Genomic DNA, 22572 nt, shown 5'->3' on the forward strand with positions numbered 1-22572 from the left:
TGTGTGTGTGTGTGTGAGAGAGAGAGAGAGAGAGAGAGAGAGAGAGAGAGAGAGAGAGAGAGAGACACTGGAATGGGCAGGGGGCAGGGCCCACCAGTGATGTTGGTATTAGATTGTGTTCATTGGGCTTATCTGCCAGGCCTGTACAATAAGCTGTGTTCTCTCTGCTCATCACCACAGATCCATGAGATCAGCCTCTTATTACACAATAACTGTGTTCAAGAGAAAATCAAGGCCCAGGCACCCACTTTATTTTGGGGCTTCTTGCTGGGCCATGGCCATGAGCCCTGTTGGCTTCTGCCTATGGAAGAAACCCCAATACTTTTTTTTTTAAAGACACTTATTCAGCATCATGATCAGACTATTACATTTAGCGATCAACAGCATGGGGGCCAAAAATTTTTTTAAAAATCTACATGAAAACCCCGTATTGGCATGCTCAACACTTTCCATAGAACAGAAACTAAAATAACCTGTGTCTGGTCAGCCACAACATAGACCTCAAGGCTCTTTGCCCATACCCATGAGTATTGTCTGAACCAGGTCTTTTTTGTAGCAGTGAGGACCTGCCACCATGGTGCTTGGCTGGGTTCACAATCCGTCCCTGTCACTTCTCCGGCTCTCCTCTCCTGCTACATTTTGTTTCCTGGCAGTATTAAAACCTTCTGCCACTGCCTTAGCTACCTCTGCTGCTGGAACCGCCATGACCACCTGGGAAACCCTGCTGCTTTTAAGGCTTTTGCTGTCTGTGGAGCAAGATGCCTGCTTTCTTTTGTCTTTGAATATTTTTAACGTGTCATCTTCATTATTAGCTTAGGCTAATAATCAGAAAGGGCAGCAGGGCTGCCAGGGAACCTCCTGGCCCTCTTTCTGGGTCAGCACTGGTTTTGAAGGAGCTCATTAGAAAGCACAGGCTCAGGCTGAGGTTGTGGCTCAGAGAAAGAGCACTTGCCTAGCATGTGTCAGGCACTTGGTTTGATTCTCAGCACTGCATGTAAATAAATAAAAATAAAGATCCATTGACAACTAAAAAATATTTAAACAAACAAACAAACACAGCTCCCCCCACTCAGACCTCAGGCCCCTCCAGTTCCTTTAACATGAGGGGTGGTGATGAGTTCTCAGCGGTAACCTGGGTTTCCCAAATCCAGCTGGGCTTTGCATATCCCTGAATCTTGGGTAAGATGTGGCAACCAGAAGAGAGTGGGAACTCAGGGACCCACCAGCCACCTGCCCAGAGCCTCTCTTCTGGGCAGCCCCTCCACTCCGCAGCCCCTCTTGACATGTGGTCTTTTGTGTGTGTGTGGAGGTCCTCTGGGCTAGGAAGAGGAGTCTCTGTAAATGCATCTTCCTGACAAGAAGATTGTCTCTCCCCTGGCATTTGTGAAAGCAAGGAAAGAGTTTTGAGGAACATCTGATACCTTCCAGGCACATTAAGCCCTGAGTGTGGCTGCGCTCTACAGTAGAAGAGAGTGCGAGGGATCAGGAGGCCCTGCCACTTCCAGAGCTGTGTGAGCCTGGTCCAGGCTAATCAGGGTCTCCTCCTGCCTTCTCTTCCCCATGGTGTGAAGGTCAAATGAGACTATCTGTGTAAATGGTTTGAAAGTTAAGTTTCATCGTGTTTTAGGCTCTTAAAAGTGGGACAGTGGTCCAGGAGTGGGAGAAAAGCAAAAATTTACCTACTGCTGACACCTCCAATTCACTATGAATGTGGGGTACTCAAAACAAAGGATCTGACTAAAATGCACAATATAAAATAACAGTTCATCTACCTAGAACACACATTTTGATATTTTCTCAGGTCTGAAATTGAGATGTGTCTTATCAATGATGGTCACAGTTTGATTGGCAACATTGTTTCTTTTTTAGTGGTTCATGAAATAATTATGCAACTGACAACCAGTGATATTTTAGATTTCATAAAATATAGTATTTATTTATTTATTCATGTATTTTTGGGACTAAACCTACTGACTCTCAATGGCTGTGAAAAAATAAAGATGGCAATACCCATTTCACTCTGAAAAATGAAGACAAAGGCAGTACCCATTCCTAGGTATGGAATGAAACTTGTGTTATATGAAATTAATAGCATGGCTCCAGGGCATAGCTAGGCTTTTTTTGAGGGTGTAGGGGTTGGGGTCCTGGGGATTGAACTCAGTGATGCTTTGCCACAGAGCCACATCCCCAGTTCTTTTTATTTTTTATTTCAATTGCTTAGGGCCTTACTAAGTTGCTGAGGCTGGCCTTGAACTTGCAATACTCCTGTTTCAGCCTCCCAAGTTGTTGGCCTTACAGGTGTGCACTGCACCTAGCTCCCTAGCCCTTTTTTTTTTTTTTTTTTTTGAAGCAGGGTCTAGCTGAGTTGACTAAGCTAGTCTCCAACTTGTGGTCCTTCTGCCTCAGCCTCTGGAGTCACTGGGATTATAGGTATATGCCCCTGTGCCTGGCTCTGTAGTTCTTCTTTTTCCTCCTCTTCCTCTTCTTTTTCCTCCTCCTCTTTCTCTTTTCCCCCTCCTTCTCTTCACCTTCTTGCTCCCCCCCCTCTCCTTCCCCCTTCTTCTCTTTCCCATCCCCCTTTCCTCTGCTTCCTCTTCTCCCTCCCCCTCACTCCAGTTACAGGGCCCTGAAAGGTCCTGCATTCCTCCTTTCTGGTATTACCTCCCTGGGTAGAGTGTGCAGTCTGCTGCCTTCTGTGGAGTGTCTGTTTCTCAGGTCCCCTCTCCAGAGTTGAACTCTGATTCTCTGTCATTCTAGGTCACCAGGGTAGGACCAAAGACAGTATTTATTCCCAATTTTATTTGATATTTTAGGGGGTCTCTTATAAACAGGTGGCATTTTGAAGTCCCTTTAGGTGGATGAGTCCTGTGCTGAGCTTGGAGGTTGTGAGCACACAGGGATGGTCTATTGATGCCCTGACCCCATGTTATTAATTTCACATAACAAAGTTTTATGCTGTATTTGGGAATGGGTGTTATCTTTGACTGTATTTTTCAGAACCATTGAGGGATAGTAGCTTTGGCTTATGGCTTGTTATTACAATTAATTATTGACTTATCTGCTAGATTGTGAGGGACAGACCTTTAAGATTGGGCAGCAAAATCCTGGATATAATTTTTTTGACTTTTAATTTTTTTAGAATCATGTATTTCTTTTTTCCTTTTGTGTCCCTAGTGAGTCCAGATTCCAGAGATTGTCATCGACTTCCTCTTCAGGGCAACATGACTTTGAAAATGAGCTGGTTGGTATCCAAAGGACAATTGGAGTGTGGCTAGGGGTGGGAACCTGCAGTAATGCTTAGTGGGGTGGGGGCAGTTGTAATCTTGGTTCAGTGGCTAACTACCTCCTGTGGTTCCTGGGTGGCTGGTGCTGGAGAAAGCTCTTCTCTACATTAACCAAGGCACCTGAATTTGGAAGTACCACAGGGAAGATGGCAGCTGGATGGAGACCTGGCATTGTGAAGCTTGATCAACTCTCAAGCAGAAAGGGCAATGGAATCCTCTGGGGTGTCCCAGCACTTCTCTCTCTCTCTCTCTTTCTCTCTCGTATTGGGGATTGAACCCAAACCCAGGGGTACTTGACCAGTGAGCCACATCCCCAGCATCCCTTTTTTTATATTTTACTTAGAGACAGGGTCTCACTGAGTTGCTTAGCGCCTCACCCTTGCTGAGGCTGGCTTTGAACTCACAATCCTCCTGCCTTAGCCTCCTGAGCCACTGGGATCACAGGTGTGCACCACTGTGCCCCGCCCAGTACTTGTCTCATATACTTATGGCTTGGTATTACAGTTAATTATTGACTTATCTGCTAGATTGTGAGCCAGATGTAGGTAGGAACCCTGCCTTATCTGTCCTTGTTCCCCTGCACCGGGTACCTGGGAGGTGCTCAGTCATTGTTGAATAAATGGTGAACAAATATTTGTCTTTTCCAGCTGGATAACAGTCCAGCTTTAGGGGGTGTTAAGTTTAAAAGATGTGAAGGACAGTAAAACCCACATACACACCCCTTTCTCTCTCTAAATCTCACTCCAGGGGATTGTTCAATTTATTAGGCTTGTTTCCTCTCATTGTCCTACCTCATTAGGTCACTTTGAAACGGTCTAATGGAAGCCCATATCACTTTCTCTGCATCTGCCCTGAGCTTTCATTAGCACTTCTTTTTTTTTGTTTGTTTGTTTTCTTTTTCTTTTTTAAAGACAAGGTCTTGCTAAGTTTCCCCAACCTCATACTCTATCCTCCTACTTCCGCCTCCTGAGAAGCTGGGATTATAGTTGTGACCCACTCTGCCTGTCATTATTGCTCTTGGTCCATGTTTTGTGATGTGACCCTGGAGCTTATGTGGTAACACTAATTGTCAAAATTTGATAGACTTCAGCAAGAATTCCAGGCATGGGGAACATCTTGCAAAGAACATAATCTCAAGGATAATGATTACATCTACCTCCCCCAAGACACAGATGTTGGATGCCAATCCCTGTTCTCTCTGTTTCCAGGGATGCTGCCCCTGGCTGACTGCGATCTTCCGCCTGCAGTGAGTACACTAGAGGGCAGCTGCTGGGGGCAGGTGGCTTTGTTTGGGCTTCTTTGTTCAGGTGTTTGATCAATCAGGAGGAAAAAGCCAAGGTGCTTGATCCTGGGATGTGATCTCTTAGATACTTTTCAGTTCAGGTCCAAAGCAATATGTGGGGACTAAAAATAAAGGTGGCCCTTGAGGCTCCTGAATCAGGGTCACAGGGAGGCCTGTAGGACTGAAGCCTAGATGCTGGAGGGTACACAGTTCTGTTGGAGGTACACCGTTCAGGGTTTCCAAACTGCAGTTGGACCCCAAAGTTTCTTTCTTTCTTTATTTTAGTTTTAGGTGAACACAATATCTTTATTTTATTTTTATGTGGTGCTAAGCAGCAAATCCAGAGTCTCATGCATGCTAGGTGAGCACTCTACTACTGAGTCACAACCCAGCCTCCCCAAGGTTTCTTAAAGTAGCGATGAACTTTTTTTTTTTTTTTTTTCCCCAGAATAATCCATGGAATTTCAAAATATTCTAAATAAGCCACCTCTCCTCCTGATGCAGGCCAGAGTTCACTGGCATCACATGGCTCTGTCTCCTGCCAGTGTCTCTGGGAACAACTCCCACCAAAGTCAACAATTTATCTCTCACGTGTAGTACATTTGAATTGGGCCAGACCTGTGTTATATCAGAGGCCCAGAAAGAGGAACTTACTCAATGTTCTGCAGCCACTATATTTCATCAATTCCATGATGTCCTTTTCTTCATGTTGCTACATAGCTAACGTTATTTTTTCCCCTTAAGCAGGAATTATTCTAGTTAATATTTAACACTGTCTAGATGTGGGTAAACGCTTTGTTAGGCAGGTGTACATATTTTTGAATGAGTGAAAAGTAGATAAGTAAAATACATTTGGCTCATTTGTTTAAAAGTTTTCTGTTTTAAAAAACTTGGAGCCCATGGAGAGAAATCTAAGAGAGGTTCTTGGTGATTAAGAACTGGTTTATCACCTCTCATGTAAAAGGAGCTGGGATTACTGGGGCTGGAGAAATCTTTGCTCTGCCACTTGAGTCTAAGAAGCCATCATTGGAAGCTATATATTATTTTGCTATAACACTAAAAGCAAGAAAATGCTGCCATTTAAGCTACCATCAACTATAACTGTAGGGCACACCCCATTTCAGTGATGTTAAAATATAGAGGAGGGGTGGCTTATTTAGAAGTGAAAGCATGTAGTCATTGCCAAGCTTTGTCCTGGAGGTGGAGGGGAAGCAGAAGTCACATTCACATGCATATTTCTAAGCATCCTCTGGTGCTCAGTTGCAGCATTTGGTACTTGGTGATCACTGTCTTTTTGAATCTTACTAGGCTGATGAAGTAGGTAGTGGACAGTTTCCTGTTCTGGGCGGAGGCTCAGGTAGGCCGTAGGATCTGCTCTCAGACAGAGGTGGCTGAACTGGATTTTTTTTTTTTTTTTTTTGTACTGGGAATTGAACTTGGGGTCACTGAACCACTGAGCCACATCCCCAGCCCTATTTTGCATTTTATTTAGAGACAGGGTCTCATTGAGTTGCTTAGTGCCTCAGTGGTTACTGAGGCTGGCTTTGAACTTGCGATCCTCCTGCCTCAGCCTTTAAGCCACTGGGATAATTGGCATGCACCACTTTGCCTGGCTTGAACTGGGTTTCTGACGGCAAAGCCCACACTGACACCTTTCTGACTGGTTCTTTATGCTATACTTGCTTCTTTGAGCTCTTCCAGTGCATTGCTTTCCAGGCCTTCTGGAAGGGAGGGTCTTGGGATCCCTTCCTGTCAGGAGAGTGAGTACAAGTGGAGCACCTGCCCCTTTTCCCTCTGCAGCAAGGAATTCTGGCTGTCTGAGCCTAGAATTTTCCAGTTTCCCAGCTGACCCAGAGCTTCTTAATGCGGCACTTCAGAGGGTGGAAAATGGTGGAGCAGACTACCACCTCCCTGTCTCTGGGGCCATGGCCAGGGACACAGGGAGGTGGCAGGTGCAGTTGGATGAACATTGGCTTACCTTCTCTGTCACCTCACCTGCAGGGCAGACAGGAGAAAGGGTGGGACCATGGGCCTGGGCACACTCCAAATCCAAATGTGACCTCCAGCAGCAAAAAGGGTCTGTGTGTCTACATACCTCACACTTGCATAACATGGGCACAGATGTTTCTGGCAATATGAAGTGGGGCTGCAGCAGTACCTTTGCCCCACTAGTAAGAGGGTAGGTCCTGAATATTATGACGTAGCTCTACTGTTACAAACTGTGTAGGTCTGAAAGCTATGCAATTTTCTGTACCTTTGTATCCACACATATTTAAAAAAAAAAAAAGGAGGAATAACAGCAGAGTATCTCACAGGATTGTCATAAGGATTAGATAAGCCAATCCATGCCGGGGCCCAGCTGTTATCACTACTTATTAAGATTCCATGTGTGTCTTGGCCAGTGATGACCAGATCCTGGAGTGGTGTGGGGAGGATGCCATCCACTACCTGTCTTTCCAGAGGCACATCATCTTCCTGCTGGTGGTGGTCAGCTTCTTGTCCCTGTGTGTCATCCTGCCTGTCAACCTCTCAGGAGACTTGCTAGGTAACACCCCTTCTCATCCTTGTCTGTGTTGGGATGGTGCAGAGGAGTGGCCCTGGGGAAAGGGTTCATTGTGATAGTCCAGGCCCAGGAGTCAGGCCTCTGTTCAGATGTGAGACAGCCTTGAGGTGACTTTTGAAAATTTTTCTATCTGACTGAAGATCTAGAGGAGAATCTGCTCCAAATGTGGGTCAAAAACTGAGACCCCTTAAATATCAGTTTCTGGATCTATCTAAAAAGAAGGGAAAAAAGACCCAAACATTTATGGAATCGGATCAGGGAATTTTAGAAAGTGTTTTATACTTTCCTGCCCTCACCCAAATCAGGAGGCGACTGTTGAAGATCTGGAAGATGCTTAGTCGAAGTCAGTGTGGAATCATGTCTCCCCAGCTTCCAAGATGCCATCACGAATCCACCTATAACACCAGCGATTCCCAATCTCAGTTTTGGGGACAGTTTAGGATGTTTCTAGTTTTCTCAAAGTATTTCTGTTTTTGTAAATCTCAAAGCAAGATGAATTAAAATTCTGGCTTTACCTGCACGTTAGATTGAGAAGTTGTCAGGGAGCATTCTGGAGTCAGGCCTTGGTTGGGGTAGCTCTGAAAAGACTAGATGGACATCATCCTAGGACTGGGCCAGGTGCCCTTGCTCCAAACCAAGGCTGGTTATGCCCTTCCTGCTTCCCTGTTGTGAACCTGGAACTAATTATCTGTGCTTCTCCACAGACAAAGATCCTTATAGCTTTGGAAGGACAACAATAGCAAACCTGCAGACTGGGTAAGTATGGACCCTTGGGTATGGGGGTGCTGATGGGTGAAACCGGGGAGGAGCCAGGGTAGGCTGGACAGAGTCCAGAGCAGCAGGCTATGTCTGGAAGCCTCTTGAAGCTGGAGGTGTGAACATGACGCAGGCAGCTGCTGTATGCAGGGGTTTAGGAATCACAGAGGGTCCTGTGGATCTAGAGTTCATTTTTTAGGATAGGGACAGGGACCTCTGAAGTATTTATGAGGGTGAAGGGGCATTGGCTACATGGCCTCTGTTGGATGCTCTCTTGTGATGAAACCATTGGCACTCAGCATGATGCCCACTGAAGGTCACCTGGCCTCAGCCCATGCCCCCAACCCTGTTGCCTGGGAGCACAGCCCTGATGTTAGGTGGTGTCCCCCCTTAGCAATGACCTTCTTTGGCTGCACACCATCTTTGCTGTCATTTACCTCATCCTCACCGTGGGCTTCATGCGGCACCACACCCGGTCCATCAAGTACAAAGAAGAGAGCCTGGTAAGTGAGGCAGGGGGTCTGGGACGTGTGTGAGGAGGGGCGTGGGTGGGAGCCAGAGGGGAACAGCCTCCCAGTTGAGCCATTGGACCATGACAGCAATGAGCTCAGGGAGAAGCCTCTAGAATCTGCCTGGATAATTATACTCTCACTTGACATTATCTTTTTGTTGTTGTTGTTTTAATTTCCTGTGGATTGTTTTAAGATTTGGATATTTTGCTAAACAAGATGGTGCACGCCTGTAATCCCCAGCAGCTTGGGAAAGGCTGAGGCAGGAGGATTGCAAGTTCAAAGCCAACCTCAGCAATGGCGAGGCTCTAAGCAACTCAGTGAGACCTTCTCTGTAAATAAAATGCAAAATAGGGCTGGGGACGTGGCCCAGGGGTTGAGTGACTCTGAGTTCAGTCCCTGGTACCAAAAAACAAACAAACAAATAAATAAATAAATAAATAAATAAATAAATAAAATAAAGGATTTGGATATTTTGCCCCAAATCATTCTTTTTTTTTTTTTTTAAACAGGCAAAGCATAGATTTATTGAAAATGAAAGTGAGAAGTAACACTCTGTAAAGTAGAATAGAGTGGGCCAAGAGAGAGTCAGTGTTTGGCTATTTTTGTCTTACATGCTGAGCTGTGTGGTGTTCCCCTTCCAGCAGGGACCTGATTGAATCCCCTGCTCCATCCACACCCTTGCTAACTCATTCTTTGATCTTTGGTGTTTGGACTTGTACTTTCTGACGTTGAGTAAAGAAGTTTAGTTTGAGGGACTAGGGGTGTAGCTTAGTGGTACAGTGATTGGCCAGCATGCACAAGGCTCTGGTTCAAGTGCAGAAACAGAAAAAAAAAAAAAAAAAAAAAGTTTAGGTTGAGGCAGTCCTTCTTTCTGTGACTTGGTCCCAGGCCTGGGTCTTCCTCTGTATTCTGTGTGACCCATTTGAATCACAATCTTCTCTGGGTTCTTTCTCAGTCTCCTGCCCTGCAAAGGAGGCTCAGAGAGTTGCTTTGGAAATGGATTCTTCTGTATCCCAGAAGGGGATGCTGTATAAATAACATGCTCCAGGGCTTGCCAAGGCCATGAGAAGAGAAAACCCAAGCTGTCTAATTTTCTATTGTTTTCTTTCAGGAGCTTGAATGGGGTACAAACCTGGGCCCACTCAGATCCCTGCTTGCCTCAGTGACTTTTCTTCCTGTCGTTTTTCTGGCAGGTGAGAAGGACCTTATTCATCACAGGACTCTCCAGAGATGCCAAAAAAGAGACAGTGGAGAGCCACTTTCGGTAAGCAGGGCTGAGGGACACAGAAGGGGAGCTGAGTCCCTCCAGGGGACAGTTTAGGATGTTGAGAAGTTGTCAGGGAGCATTCTGGAGTCAAGCAGAGGCCTTGGTTGGTGTAGTTCTGAAAAGACTAGATGGTCATCAACCTAGGACTGGTCAAGGTGCTCTGTTCTCTGTATCCCAGGGCTTCCTAAACCAAGTCTGGGAAGCTCTGGGATAGTCCCAGAGGATAGTCCTAGCATAGTACCCTCAGGCAGGTACCTTAGGTGAGCACCTTACATCTTCCACTTGGGTATGCAGGTGAGATCCGAGAAGGACTGGCACTGCCACAAAGGTATTGAATGGCTGTTATGTGCTGGCTCTGTTTGTGCTATGCAAGGGATGGGGTCGGGGGGCCCATTCTCTGCAAGCAACCATGGCTGCCCCACAGTGATTATAGTGTCCAGAGTGTGGACCAGGGCACAGATGCAAAGAAACATCTTGAAAATTGTTCACCCTGGAGTCTGAGTGTCTACTTTGCCAAGTAAGAGATATGTAAGCTGAGTTTTTCTGCCAACCACGAACTACAGTCTGTGGCAGAAGGATCTCAGGTGCCTGCATTTGTTGGCTTATCCACTCACTCAGAAGGAGCACTCTGCTGGAGCACTCTGCCCAGCTCTGGCTTTCCATGTAAAACCTCCTTTCCAACAGACCCTGCTGACCCTCAGGTGCAATTCCTGTAGGTGGAGGCAGGAGGATCAGTATAGCCGAAGGCAGGAAAAAGCCCCAGAGCCTCCAAGGGAACAACTGGCAAGGGGGTGGGGTGGAGCAACAGGCCCCCAAGGCTCAGGGCTGGAGGACTTGAAGGTCAAGCTCCCTTACTGAGGTCTTTCCTATCCATTCAGCAGTCACTAATTTATCGCATGCACTAAAAGTGAGCTACAGTTTAACTGTGCTTTTTATGAAGAAAGCACTTGCTAAGCAAATTATTACTATAAACAGAATTGTGAAAGGAATATTTACAATTTATTGAATGAATATTTAATGTTTTTTCAGAAACTGCAAGTATTTTAGAAATAATCATTTCATATAAAGTCTCAACACCACAATCATTTTTCTCTATTCCTTGAAACAATTCCCCCAAATTGCCTGCAAGGCAGCATTTGGAAATAGCAGTTCCACTTCACGTACACACTGAAAGAAGAAAAGAAAGGTCCCCTCATTCCCAAGCAAACATTGTATGACTCACACTTTTTCCTATTTTAGGAATCCTTCTTAGTGAATGCTATTGCAATCCATGGGAACCCATGTGTGAATTTCCCTTGAGGCAGAGATACTTAAATGGGGCATCTCTTCCTCCAAGCTCTTATTGGGACCTGAAATAGTCCTATTGATTAGTTGAACAATTTCCATATCTATGGGCTGTCCTCTCACTAGTATGTAAGCTTATCAGGATTTTTTTTTTTTTTTTTTGCCACTACTTAGAAGAGTAGTGGGTGGAGATTGACATGGTCTTGATGTCCCCAAGAGTACAATTGTGTGTATGGTGAGATGACATTGTGTGGTGGCAATGGACATCAACCACTCACAAGTTATGTGACCTTGGGCAAAGCCACTTAGAATCTGTGGGTTTCAGTTTACACATTTGTAAAATGGGGACAAAGAATGAGGATGCAGTTCAGTGGTAGAGTGCTAACCTAGCATGTGCGAGGCCCTAGGTTAGATCCCCTGTACTGCCAAAAAAAAAAAGAATAATGTCAAAAACTCACAGGTTATGATGAGGATTACATATATTAACATATATAACAGTACATGGCCAATAATAATTGAGTACATATTTTGCTAATTGGTTTTTTTATATTTATTTTTTAGTTTTCAATGGACACAACATCTTTATTTTATTTTTATGTGGTGCTGAGGATCGAACCCAGTACCTCCCTACCACTTGAGCCACATCCCCAGCCCCTGCTGATTGTTGATACTTGTGTAGACACTTGATTGTTTGGAATGTTTTGCTTTCATTAGACCTGCTGAAGGTCTCTGACCTTCACAAAGTTTATGAACTGACTAGGATTTCAGTGATAGCCCAGGATAGATATTACCCTAGGACAAATGATAAATCTCTTCTTTTGGATAGGTAGAAGGAATAATAGATGTGGGATTTGTTTGGTTGTTTGTTTGGTGATGAGGATGGAACCCAGGGCAAGTTCCACCACTGAGCCACACCCCAGCCCTGATGTATTCAAATTTCCCCATGAGAAGTACCTGCTGATTGAAAGCCAAGTAGATATAAACTTGTCAGTTTTAAGACAGTTACCTTCTGCAATCTGTATACGGGATAAAAATGGGAGTGCATAACCCACTTGAATCAAAGTGTCAAATATGATATATCAAGAACTATGTAATGTTATGAACAACCAACAATAAAAATTTTAAAAAAAAGACAATTACCTTCAGGATATTAAAAAAAAAAAAATGCCTCTTTGACCAGATGTGGTAGTGCACACCTGTCATCCCAGCTACTTGGGAGGCTGAGGCAGGAGGAACACAAATTTAAGGCCAACCTGGGCAATTTTTTGAGATTCTGTCTCCAAAAATATAAAGGCCTGGGGATGAAGGTCAGGGGTAGAATGCTTTCTTATCATATTTGCAAGGTCCTGGGTTCTAGCCTAGCATCACCAAAAGAAAAACAACAACAACATTTTTTTCAAACTTCGAAATTTCAGATTTCAAAAATTTTCCCCTTTGGGGGAATAAAAGACAAATAGAAAAGAGGTCTCTGCTGGCACAGAAACTAGCAGCCTGAATGCTTTACCATTCTTTCCATTGGTGATTGGGGGCAATTTGTCCTTCCTGATCTGGTCACTCTTCTAATGACTGTCTTTTGCCTTGGCCCGCCCTGGCCACAGGGATGCATATCCCACGTGTGAGGTGGTGGATGTCCAGCTGTGCTACAACGTGGCCAAGCTCATCTACCTGTGCAGGGAGAGGTAAGGGAGGGTTGCTGGAGTGTGCCTTGGTTCACCTGTCCTGGAGCTTTCTGACCCCTTGTCCCCTGAATGTCCAACTTCTTCCTTGCTAGCCTGGGATCCCTCCACTGAGAAGGGAGAAGGGTGGTCTTTCCCTTTTGTGGTTCACAAAACTCAACTCCCATTCTGTCCTAGTGACAGATAGTGTGCATGGGGCCCTGGTGACAGACTGTGTGCAAGGGACCCCTGTCCATAGAACTGTGAGTCTGAAACTTGTGCCCTGTCTCCAACCCCACTCTCACCTCTACAGAAAGAAGACAGAGAAGAGCCTGACTTATTACACAAATCTGCAGATGAAGACTGGTCGGGCAACCCTCATCAACCCCAAGCCCTGTGGCCAGTTTTGCTGCTGTGAAGTGCAGGGCTGTGAGCGGGTGAGGGCCCCACATCCCAGCCAGGAGCATGGGCACTGACGTGGGGGTGCCCCTGACACCTATCCAGGGCCGCATCACCCCAAGGGGTTGTGTCTTCTGGCAGGAGGATGCCATCTCTTACTACACACGCCTGAAGGACAGGCTGATAGAGAGGATCTCGGCAGAGGAATGCCATGTCCAGGATCAGCCCCTGGGGATGGCCTTTGTCACCTTCCAGGAGAAGTCCATGGCCACCTAGTGAGTAGGAGCCCATCCCGGGCCCTTTCTTAGATGACTCCCAGGCCCCATCTGGATAACTTGCTTTCTCTTCTGGGTAGAGAGCGTCCTACCATTCCTCTTTCAGGGAGCCCAACCCGTGTTTGTGTGACAGCTGACAGGGCTTGGCCTGGGGTGATTCAGCTGACCCCTGTTGGGCTGATGTGGCTTGGTCCACTGCCAGGCTCTCACCAGCTGCTCCATGGATCCTTCCCTTTGGCTCTGTGTCTAGCATTCTGAGTGGATGCTCCCTCCTTGCAGACATCTGCTCTAGAACCGCAGAGGCTTCTGCTCACAGGCCCAATGTGTAGCTGGGAGGGAGGACCCATGGGGGACACTATGGTATTCACAGCTTTGGGAAGCCTGGAGCTATAAACTCATAAAGTGCTCCTACACCTGAGATCTTGGTGTCACCTTGCCTTGGGAACAGCAGGGTGTAGGCTGGGAGTGGGATGAGGAAAGGAGGAGGCCACGCCAGTGTCCCTTCCTCTGCCTTCACTGACTCTGGCATGATGACTTTGGATATAGACTCTTGGACTTTACTCACTGGGGTCCCTGCCTCAGACCCAGGGGTGGGAGGAGGCCAGTAGGAAGGGAGACAGGAGTCAAGAGGTGTTGGGTTCTTCATGGGAGGCCAAAGGGGGAAAGAGTGGAAATGATGAGGGTGCAGGTGGGTGTCCTGGGAGAGAGTTTAGGATCAGGCAGTGTGTGATGTGGCCTAATGCTGTCAGGCTAGGGGTGAAGGGAAGATATGATCCCCTGGGCTGGCAGCAGGATCGGATCAGAGCTCCAGCCTCATGGGCAGGTGGAGGGAGTGGCCCTCGGAGGAGCATTGTGTCGGGGAAGTGCAAACAGTGGGCTAACTTGGTGAGCCTGTTTCCTTATGTATGAGATGGGACCAGTAATCCTTTGCTGCAGGGTAAGGATTAAAAAAAAAAACTTAAAAAAGACATAGTGTGCCAAGCATGACACCTCTTTCACTATAATAAGAGAATGTTAAAGGAAAGACTTGTGCCGTGCGGCTCCCACTTTTCCTTGGCACCGTTTGATGTATGTGGTACCTCAGCTGAGCTGGGCCTGACTGGTTCTGCATTTCCTGGCAGCATCCTGAAAGACTTCAACGCCTGCAAGTGTCAGGGCCTTCGGTGCAAAGGTGAGCCCCAGCCGTCTTCCTGCAGCAGAGAACTCTGCATCTCCAACTGGACAGTCACCTTTGCCTCATACCCAGAGGACATCTGCTGGTGAGCTCCCAGGCCAGGGAAGCGGTGGAAGAGAGACCTGGGCTCCTGCTGGCCATCCTGTCACCCAGGGCATAGGTGTAACCTGACATTCAGTGGAGATCTACACATGTCTCATGTAATTCACTGGGCCCAGGTGCCATGATGTACTCTATATGGCCCAACTGGGATGGCCACACTAGTTCTTGCCTCCACTATTTCTCGCTAGCATTCAAACAGTGTCCAGCAAAAAGATAATATGAACTCTGTATGTAATTTAAATTTCCTAGTAGGTCTGTTAAAAAAGGAAACCATTCAAGTTAATATTAGTAATATATCTCTCCTAATATACCCAAAATGTTAACACTGGCAGAGGTAATTATATTTTTTAATTGAGACTTCTTTACATTCTCTTTTACATGCTTAGTCTTAGAAAGCTATTGCATGTTTTATTCTTCTAGCACTTCTCAGTTAAGACCATATTTCAAGTGCTCATTAACACATGTAGCTTATGGCTACCACATTACACATACAGCACAGCTGGTGAGCCAAGCTATCCCCAGAGCCATGGAGGAGACTTAAGTATAGTTGATGTTGAGGATGGAGGCCCAGCCTGGCTGCCTGTCCAGAGTGGCCTCTGGTACCTGCACAGAAGGAGTTCTGGATGCCTATCTCCACTGAATTTAAGTTTAGCCTCTGACAGTTTTGCTCCCTGGTTCAACCTTGGGATTGGTTTGTGGGTCTGTTCTTGGTGGAAATGAGGGTCCAGAGCAGGCTCCAGCTGTGCCTGTGCCCCTTTTTCTCTGCCTGTTACCTCCTTGCACCCCAACCTATGGTACCATTGGAAAGAATATGTTGCTAGTCACAGGGCATCGCAGATGTCGAAAAAAGGTCACGCTGGAGCCTTGTTTGGTCTGTTTGGGTGCTCGTGACACCTCTTTGGTAGGTTTTGGTTCCCAGACTGTGGCCAGGAGCCACGTCAGCAGTGAATAGTGTTTTTCCGTCTGAGCTGGGGAACTGAAACTCAGCCTTCTTGTAGCTGAAGGCCAGTGCAGAGAACTTGCCTTTACTCCTGAAAGCCAAGTACTACGCACTCAGCCAGAGCCCCCAGGCTGGTCTCCTGGCATGTCTAAATCTGACCTTCTCACCCACCTAAGCACTGTTGGCACTGTTGGCCTGTGCCTGGGAGATAAGCCTGTGGGCCTGTGTTCCCCTCTCTGCAGGAAGAACCTCTCCATCCAGGGCCTCCGCTGGTGGCTCCAGTGGCTGGGCATCAACTTCACCCTCTTCATAGTGCTGTTTTTCCTGACCACACCCTCCATCATCCTGTCCACCATGGACAAGTTCAATGTCACCAAACCCATCCATGCATTAAATGTGAGTGACTGTGCTGCGAGGCCCATCCAGGAGGGCCAGCAAGAGAAGGGCATCATGGGTGGGGGAGGAATGAGGGTCAAAGGGTTTGGGGGGACTGAACCAGGAGGCCAAGTTACTCAGCTCATGCCTGCACTTTTAAACGCCAAGCAAGGGTTTAACATGGCCATGTTTATTACAGTGTTTTTACAGTAAATATGTCTATGTAGATACATATATTAAGTTAAAATGGAATCAATCTAAAAATGCTCAACAGGAGGGATCATTTGAGCCGAATGAGAATGAGATATATTCAGCCTGATAAAATGTTAAGCATCTAATAAAAATTGTAAAGATTTTGTGGCACAGAGGAGGGACTTATGATAAAAGCAGGATGTAAAATTATCTCTAAGCAATGGTTCCAGGGACTAAACAGTGATTCGTGTAAATAGTAGACACTATGGAGAAGGGACAGGAAGGAATGAAAAGCACTTTGTTGATTGAGGTGGCAGGATCATGGATGATGATTTCTTTATGTTCACAATCTTGTTTTAAAGTTATTTGTTCTATGTAGTTAATGAATGATTTTCAAAATACCTTAGCTGGGGGCACAGTGACCCATGCCTGTAATCCCAGTGGCTTGGGGCTGAGGCAGGAGGATCACAAGTTTGAGGCCAGTCTGAGCAACATAGCAAGACCTTGTGTCAAAATAAAAAATAAAAAGGGCTGGGGATGTGGTTCAGTGGTTAAGCACCCCTGGGTTCAATTCCTGGTACCAAATAAAAAGCAAGCAAACAAACAAAACAACAAAACAACAAAAACCCCATCTTAGATGGCCAGATGTGTGGGCACACAGCTGTAAACCTAGCAACCTGGAAGGCTGAGGCAGGATTGCAAATTCGAGGTCAGTCTCAGCAACTTAGTGAGATCATGTTTCAAAAACAAAACAAAACAAAAAGCAAAGATGAATCATTAGAATAACAGCCTGAACACCCTCTAAATAGACATCTATTGAGAAACATTTTTCCCATACTTAATTTTGCTAAAATATCTACCTGGATCTTTTTTCTTTTTCTTTTTTTCCAATTCCACTGGGCTAATCATCCCTGGGTAATGAATTCTGGTCCTGAGTGTTTCACCCAGGAGCTGGGTTGGAATACCTGCCATAGAATGCTCAGGTTGTGATAATGATCCAGTGAACTGGTGTGTGGTTAGAGCTCTTATCTAACTTATATGTAGTAAAAGGGCTACCTAGGTATACATCCAGCAGTTTGATTTAGATTTACAGCAGGTAAATGCTTATTGCCTTTGGTAATCTTTTATAGGGACAAGATCTGTTCTTTTGAAGATGGATTTGCTGGGTTGGGTTCCTCTTTGTCTATTTTACATAAACTACACTCACATCATTTGTGATCCCAGCTTGGGTTTCTTTAAAATACAGTAAGAATTTAGTCTGGTGACAAAGCTCAGTGGTAGAGCAAGTACTTAGCATGTGCAAGGACCTGGTTCTAACCCCAGCACCTAAAAATAGATAAATAAAGCAAAGCAAGGACTTAAAAGATACTTGCAAAGCCATTCCAAGTATAAAACCTTCTAGATTTCATATCCCTTGGTCTTTTACAGTTAATTTACTCTTATCTGATTCAACAGCACTTTTAAGAAATTGCCTTTATAAATCTTTTCAAAATATCTAGCTTAGTTCATTTGTTCATTCTTCCTTTCCCTTTCTTTCATTGGTTGGTTTATTTGTTTTTCAAGGTGCTGGGGATGGAAACCAGGGCCTCACATGGGCGATGGCAAATATTCTGCCATTGAACCTCACTCTCAGCCCCAGTTTAGTATTCAAAGAGAATTTCTTCCTATTTTTATGTCCATTTAATCAGTGAAAATAATAAGTTAAGTCATATAATGACAATAACAAGTATAACCAGCATAACAGGATTGGGATCAAACAGCACAGTGTCCTGGTAAGCTGCAGTTGGACTAGTGGGAGCTGAGTGGAAAGGCCAACTGGAGAGGGGCCCTGGTCTTAAGCTTTGGTCTTCCTTAGCATCAGCCATTCATTTTCTATAGGGAACAGAGATGTTGTCCATCAGATAAATGGAGTTCTGTTATGTGTGAAATTGCCTTCTTTGCTATAAAGAGCTATAGAATCATAAGGGGCTATTATTGTTTATTTGATCAATATTTGAGAACTGTCTACCCTGTATCCAGCACAACATTGATTCTGGAGGATGACCAAGACTCTGCCCCAAGAGTCTACTGAGCCACCATGCCCTCAGGTCAACCCCTGTGGCCCAGAGCCCCTCCAAGTCTCTCTGCTATGGACTTTGTCTTCCAGAACCCGATTGTCAGCCAATTCTTCCCAACACTCCTCCTCTGGTCCTTCTCGGCCTTGCTCCCATCCATTGTCTACTACTCTACGCTGCTGGAGTCTCACTGGACCAAGTGAGTGCCGGAGCCTCAACGTCCCCCCACTAAAAAGGACGTCTCTGACACTCCAAGCCGGAGCAATGGGCACATAGCAGGGCCTTAGTTGGGAGCACCTGGATCTTTTAGGGGACCATAAATACTCATCTCTGACTTCTTGCAGGTCAGGAGAAAACCGGATCATGATGACCAAGGTCTACATATTCTTGATCTTCATGGTGCTGATTCTGCCCTCCCTGGGCCTCACCAGGTATACACCTCTGCCTCCTGTCCTAAATTCAGAATTAGGGCCACCTCTGGGAAGGCTTGCCCCAAGGAGAATGTGAATAGTTTTGGAGCAGATGCAACTCCCTAACAACTTTTAAGCCTGTGCTGTTTACTTGGGTTCCAGTTGTACTGGTTAATTGATTCTCCTGAAAATATCATCTTCCTTAAAAAAAAAAAAAAAAAAAAAAAAAGTCTGCACACAGAACTTATTAGGGACTTCTTCTTAGGGAGGGTCTAATCAGAGCTGTGATTATCTTAAGGAGGGAGGGAAGTTTAAAAAAAAACTTTTAAAAAGCCCTAATGACTCACGTTGTAGCAAGAGGCATTGTAGAGAACAAAGGTAGATCTTAAGATCTGGCCTGTTTTTAGAGTGGAACAAGATGAAAATATATCGTGGTCACATGGAGTGTTAGAACTAAACTCTTAGGGGCTGGGGGTGGGTAGCCCAGTGGTTCAGTTGCAGAGCATCTGTGAGACTCTGGGTTCCATCCCCAGCACTACAAAAAAGAAAAGAAATAAACTGAGATTCATTTGTGTTTCAGTCTGGATTTTTTCTTCCGGTGGCTCTTTGACAAAACTTCCTCTGAGACCTCTATCAGATTGGAGTAAGTATCAGACAGATGGAGTTCTGGAACCACCATCCTGGGTCCAGGTCCACAGGTCCTTGGTCCAGGGCCACAGTGGAAGGGCTGGGGTGGTAGTCAGGCATCTTGCTACCCCCAACGTAGGGCCTGGGGTATTATAAGTACCCCTGACAGGTGCCTGATACACACCAGGGGAACTGACCCACTTTGTGCTACCCTTGCAGAAATGTGATTAATCTTTTAGGCCAAAACTCAGCAACAGTCATTTCTATTCTTTGATTCTTACTTACTGAGCACAGAGCCGCTCAGGGAAAAGGAACTGCTGGGTCTCTGTGGTGCCAGGGAGCAGGGAAGGAGGATAATAATTAAGTACAGCAGCCGGAGAGACTGTCTGGTCTGGGGATTATTTTTGTTGGGAAAATGGGGTTCAATTTATGGCTGATGTGTGTTTTATTAGTATTGTTGACCTATACCACACCCACTGAACAATAATGTTAATTACAAAAGTGCTGTGCTAATTCCTTTATATATCTTTTTCTCATTTAACCTTCGTAACAAGCTATGAGGTACCTATTATTATTATCTCCATTTTACAAATGAGGAGACTGAGACACAGAGATTTTGGTTAACTCATTTAAGGTTACCCAGCTAATTAGACAGAGTTGAGATTTAAGCCCAGCCTCTATTGCATTGTACTTTGGGGCTAAATATAGGCCCAGAGGCCTGGGATTAACTCTTCCAAGGGTATGTTTTCATTGGCCCCTACCTGTAAGGATGGGGCCAATTATTTTAAGTGAGTTTTTCTGGGTAGAGCAATGATTCAGGAGCTGGCAGCCATGCCTGTACCCACCCAGCTCTTGTCTAGGTTGACAGTAACTTCCAGATTGCCAAATTCAACGGCCAGCTCTTAGTTCCTATCTTCTGTGATTTATCAGCAACATCTGACACATTTGATTCTAACTCCCTTCCCTTGAAACGCTATCTTCACTCAGCTCTGGGCCTCTGCTCTCAGCAATCCTGTCCAGTGGTGGCATCTTCCTAGATCCTTCAAATCTCCCTAACCTAGACATTAGCTACCTGAGGGCTCACACTTGGTTCTCTATCTATAGTCCCCCTCTAGGTGACCTCAGGTGCATCCCTGACTTCAGTGCTACTGGGGATGTAACTCTGAGGCAGGGTGGCTTTCAGCACACACGTGCACACACACTCAGAGAGCAGACACTCCCACGTTAATCACTCTACACTGCACCTGCAGACTCTTCTATCCAAATCCCAATCCCTATCTCAACTCCATCTGATCTCTGCTGGACATTGCAGATTTTAATTTTCTCAAAACCAAATGCTTGACTTTTTATTCCCAAATCTGCCCTCCCACAGTTCCCCGCCCTTCCATAATGTCTTTCTAGTTTCTGCAGCAAAAAAACCCTTGGAGTTCACCTATCTCCTTTCTTTCCCACACCACACCCAGTCTATCTATCTCTAAGATAGATCCAGAATCCCATGACCATATCTCCCTCCTCCCAGCACTGCCCTCATCCAGCACGCAGCTGGGAGGATGACAGTAGTAGCTGTCTGCGTGGTCCCCCACCCTTGTGCTGTTCCTTGGAAATGCCAGGCACACACCTCCTTGGAGGTGGGGCTGTCTGGGGTTCCCTTTGCCTGAAACGCCCCCTGCTCAGGCATCTACATGTTTTGCTCCTTCGCGTGTCTGCACAAGTGTGGGCTCATTAGAGAGGCCTCTTTGACCACCCTGCTAACATTGTAGACATCCCGCCCTGCTTGAGTTCCCCTGGAGCACTTGCCTGGCATACAGTATATTTGGATATTTGTGTGTATCCCCCAGACAGCACGTAAATGCAAGGACAGCAGAGTGGAAGGCTGAGTTTCAGTCTCTGCGCCTGGCATATAGATGTGCTCCACAAATACATGTGGAATTAGAGAATGAGGCTGAAGCCCTCCAAGGGGCTCCTGCCTCTCCCTCTGGTGGGAAGGAGGCTCCCTGGCTGCCAGCTTACAGACCCTGCTGGGTTCCCCAGGTGCGTCTTCCTGCCAGACCAGGGTGCCTTCTTTGTGAACTACATCATCGCCTCAGCCTTCATAGGCAACGGCATGGAGCTGCTGCGGCTGCCAGGCCTCATCCTCTACACCTTCCGCATGATCATGGCCAAGACAGCCGCTGACCGCCGGAATGTCAAGCAGGTACCATCCCCTCTCTGACTCCCTTGCTAGAGCCCCCGACCTGGATTTACTTGGCCACCTACTAGTGCTAAGCACTGGGCCAAAGGCTTCTCAAACCTCATCCAGGGCCACTTCTGCCAGAAGCTACTTTGGAACCTGGAATGTCACCGTTTAGATTCCACTCTAATTCATGGGCTAGAGGAGAGAACTTTGGGATTTTTTTTTTCCTTTTTGTAATAGGGTTTAAATTTAGGATGGGGAGTAGGGGAGAGCTTTACCACTGAGCTACACCCCCAGACCTTTTTATTTTGAAATGACTTCCTAAGTTGATGAGGCTGGCCTCAAATTTGTGTTCCTCTTGTCTTAGCCTCCCAAGTCACTGGGATTTCAAGTGTGCACCACCACGCCTGGCAAGGATTTTTACATTTTAACCAGTTTGGTCCCATATACATACATACAAACAACTAAAATCCACAAATTCCTGGGCTTGGGATATAGCTCAGTGATAGACCTCCTGCTTAGCAAGCACAAGGCCTGCGTTTGATCCCCAACACCACAAGAGAAACTGGATCAGGTTTGGGGAGGGATAGCAAAGGCTTCCAGAAGTCTCCTACTTTCCAAATCCTCCCTAACCCAGCTTAGGCCACCGCTTGGACTGCACCGAGTGGTGTCATGAGCTCCTTACCACTTCTTCCTCCCAGAACCAGGCCTTCGAGTATGAGTTTGGAGCCATGTATGCATGGATGCTGTGCGTCTTCACTGTCATCATGGCCTACAGCATCACCTGCCCCATCATCGTGCCATTTGGTAAGTGGCCCTGGGGCCTGTTCCAGGGTATGTGGGCAGCTGATTCCACCAAGCCTCCTAGAGAAAGTCATCACCAGGACATTGTGGATCCTGGACACAATGGACCTCTTATAGCCATTAGAACCAAAAGCTGCCAAGGAACCACATGGGACACCAAATTTCATTTTATCTTTAAATAAATTCCTTCCACTGGCTTCCCAGCTATGAAATCCCTTAGTATACTTGTGCCAGTATGAGGTTCTTTGGCTAGCAGACTATATTATTCTTGGTTGATTTTTTTTTTTTTTTTACTCCCCTGGGGATGGAACTCAGGGCCTTGTGCATGCAAAGACCTGCTCTACAAAGAGCTACAACCTTATCTCCAAAGTGAGAACTTTGGTTATTACTGCACTGTGTTACTTACTGCTAAAGAATCAACCAAGAGGGATTGGGGGTGTAGCT

The 22572-nt window shown here is 46.0% G+C and overlaps 1 protein-coding gene across 2 annotated transcripts in view; it reads left to right on the forward strand.

Moving 5' to 3' along the window:
- Window positions 1-22572, forward strand: part of Tmem63a (transmembrane protein 63A) — a 38689-nt gene that overhangs the window by 9194 nt on the left and 6923 nt on the right. Inside the window, exons 4-19 of one of the 2 annotated variants that reach the window (XM_076831466.1) lie at window positions 3175-3241; window positions 4493-4530; window positions 6969-7111; window positions 7834-7885; window positions 8280-8388; window positions 9591-9661; window positions 12547-12627; window positions 12917-13040; window positions 13144-13277; window positions 14399-14536; window positions 15736-15889; window positions 18207-18313; window positions 18459-18545; window positions 19105-19167; window positions 21183-21345; window positions 22026-22131. In XM_076831466.1, the coding sequence (XP_076687581.1) occupies window positions 3175-3241; window positions 4493-4530; window positions 6969-7111; window positions 7834-7885; window positions 8280-8388; window positions 9591-9661; window positions 12547-12627; window positions 12917-13040; window positions 13144-13277; window positions 14399-14536; window positions 15736-15889; window positions 18207-18313; window positions 18459-18545; window positions 19105-19167; window positions 21183-21345; window positions 22026-22131 (1637 nt within the window). The remainder of the gene's footprint in view (window positions 1-3174; window positions 3242-4492; window positions 4531-6968; window positions 7112-7833; window positions 7886-8279; window positions 8389-9590; window positions 9662-12546; window positions 12628-12916; window positions 13041-13143; window positions 13278-14398; window positions 14537-15735; window positions 15890-18206; window positions 18314-18458; window positions 18546-19104; window positions 19168-21182; window positions 21346-22025; window positions 22132-22572) is intronic. The other variant, XM_076831467.1, reaches the window with a different exon arrangement.

This window comes from Callospermophilus lateralis, chromosome 13 (genome assembly GCF_048772815.1).
Source record: "Callospermophilus lateralis isolate mCalLat2 chromosome 13, mCalLat2.hap1, whole genome shotgun sequence".
In the NCBI taxonomy this organism is placed as follows: domain Eukaryota; kingdom Metazoa; phylum Chordata; class Mammalia; order Rodentia; family Sciuridae; genus Callospermophilus; species Callospermophilus lateralis.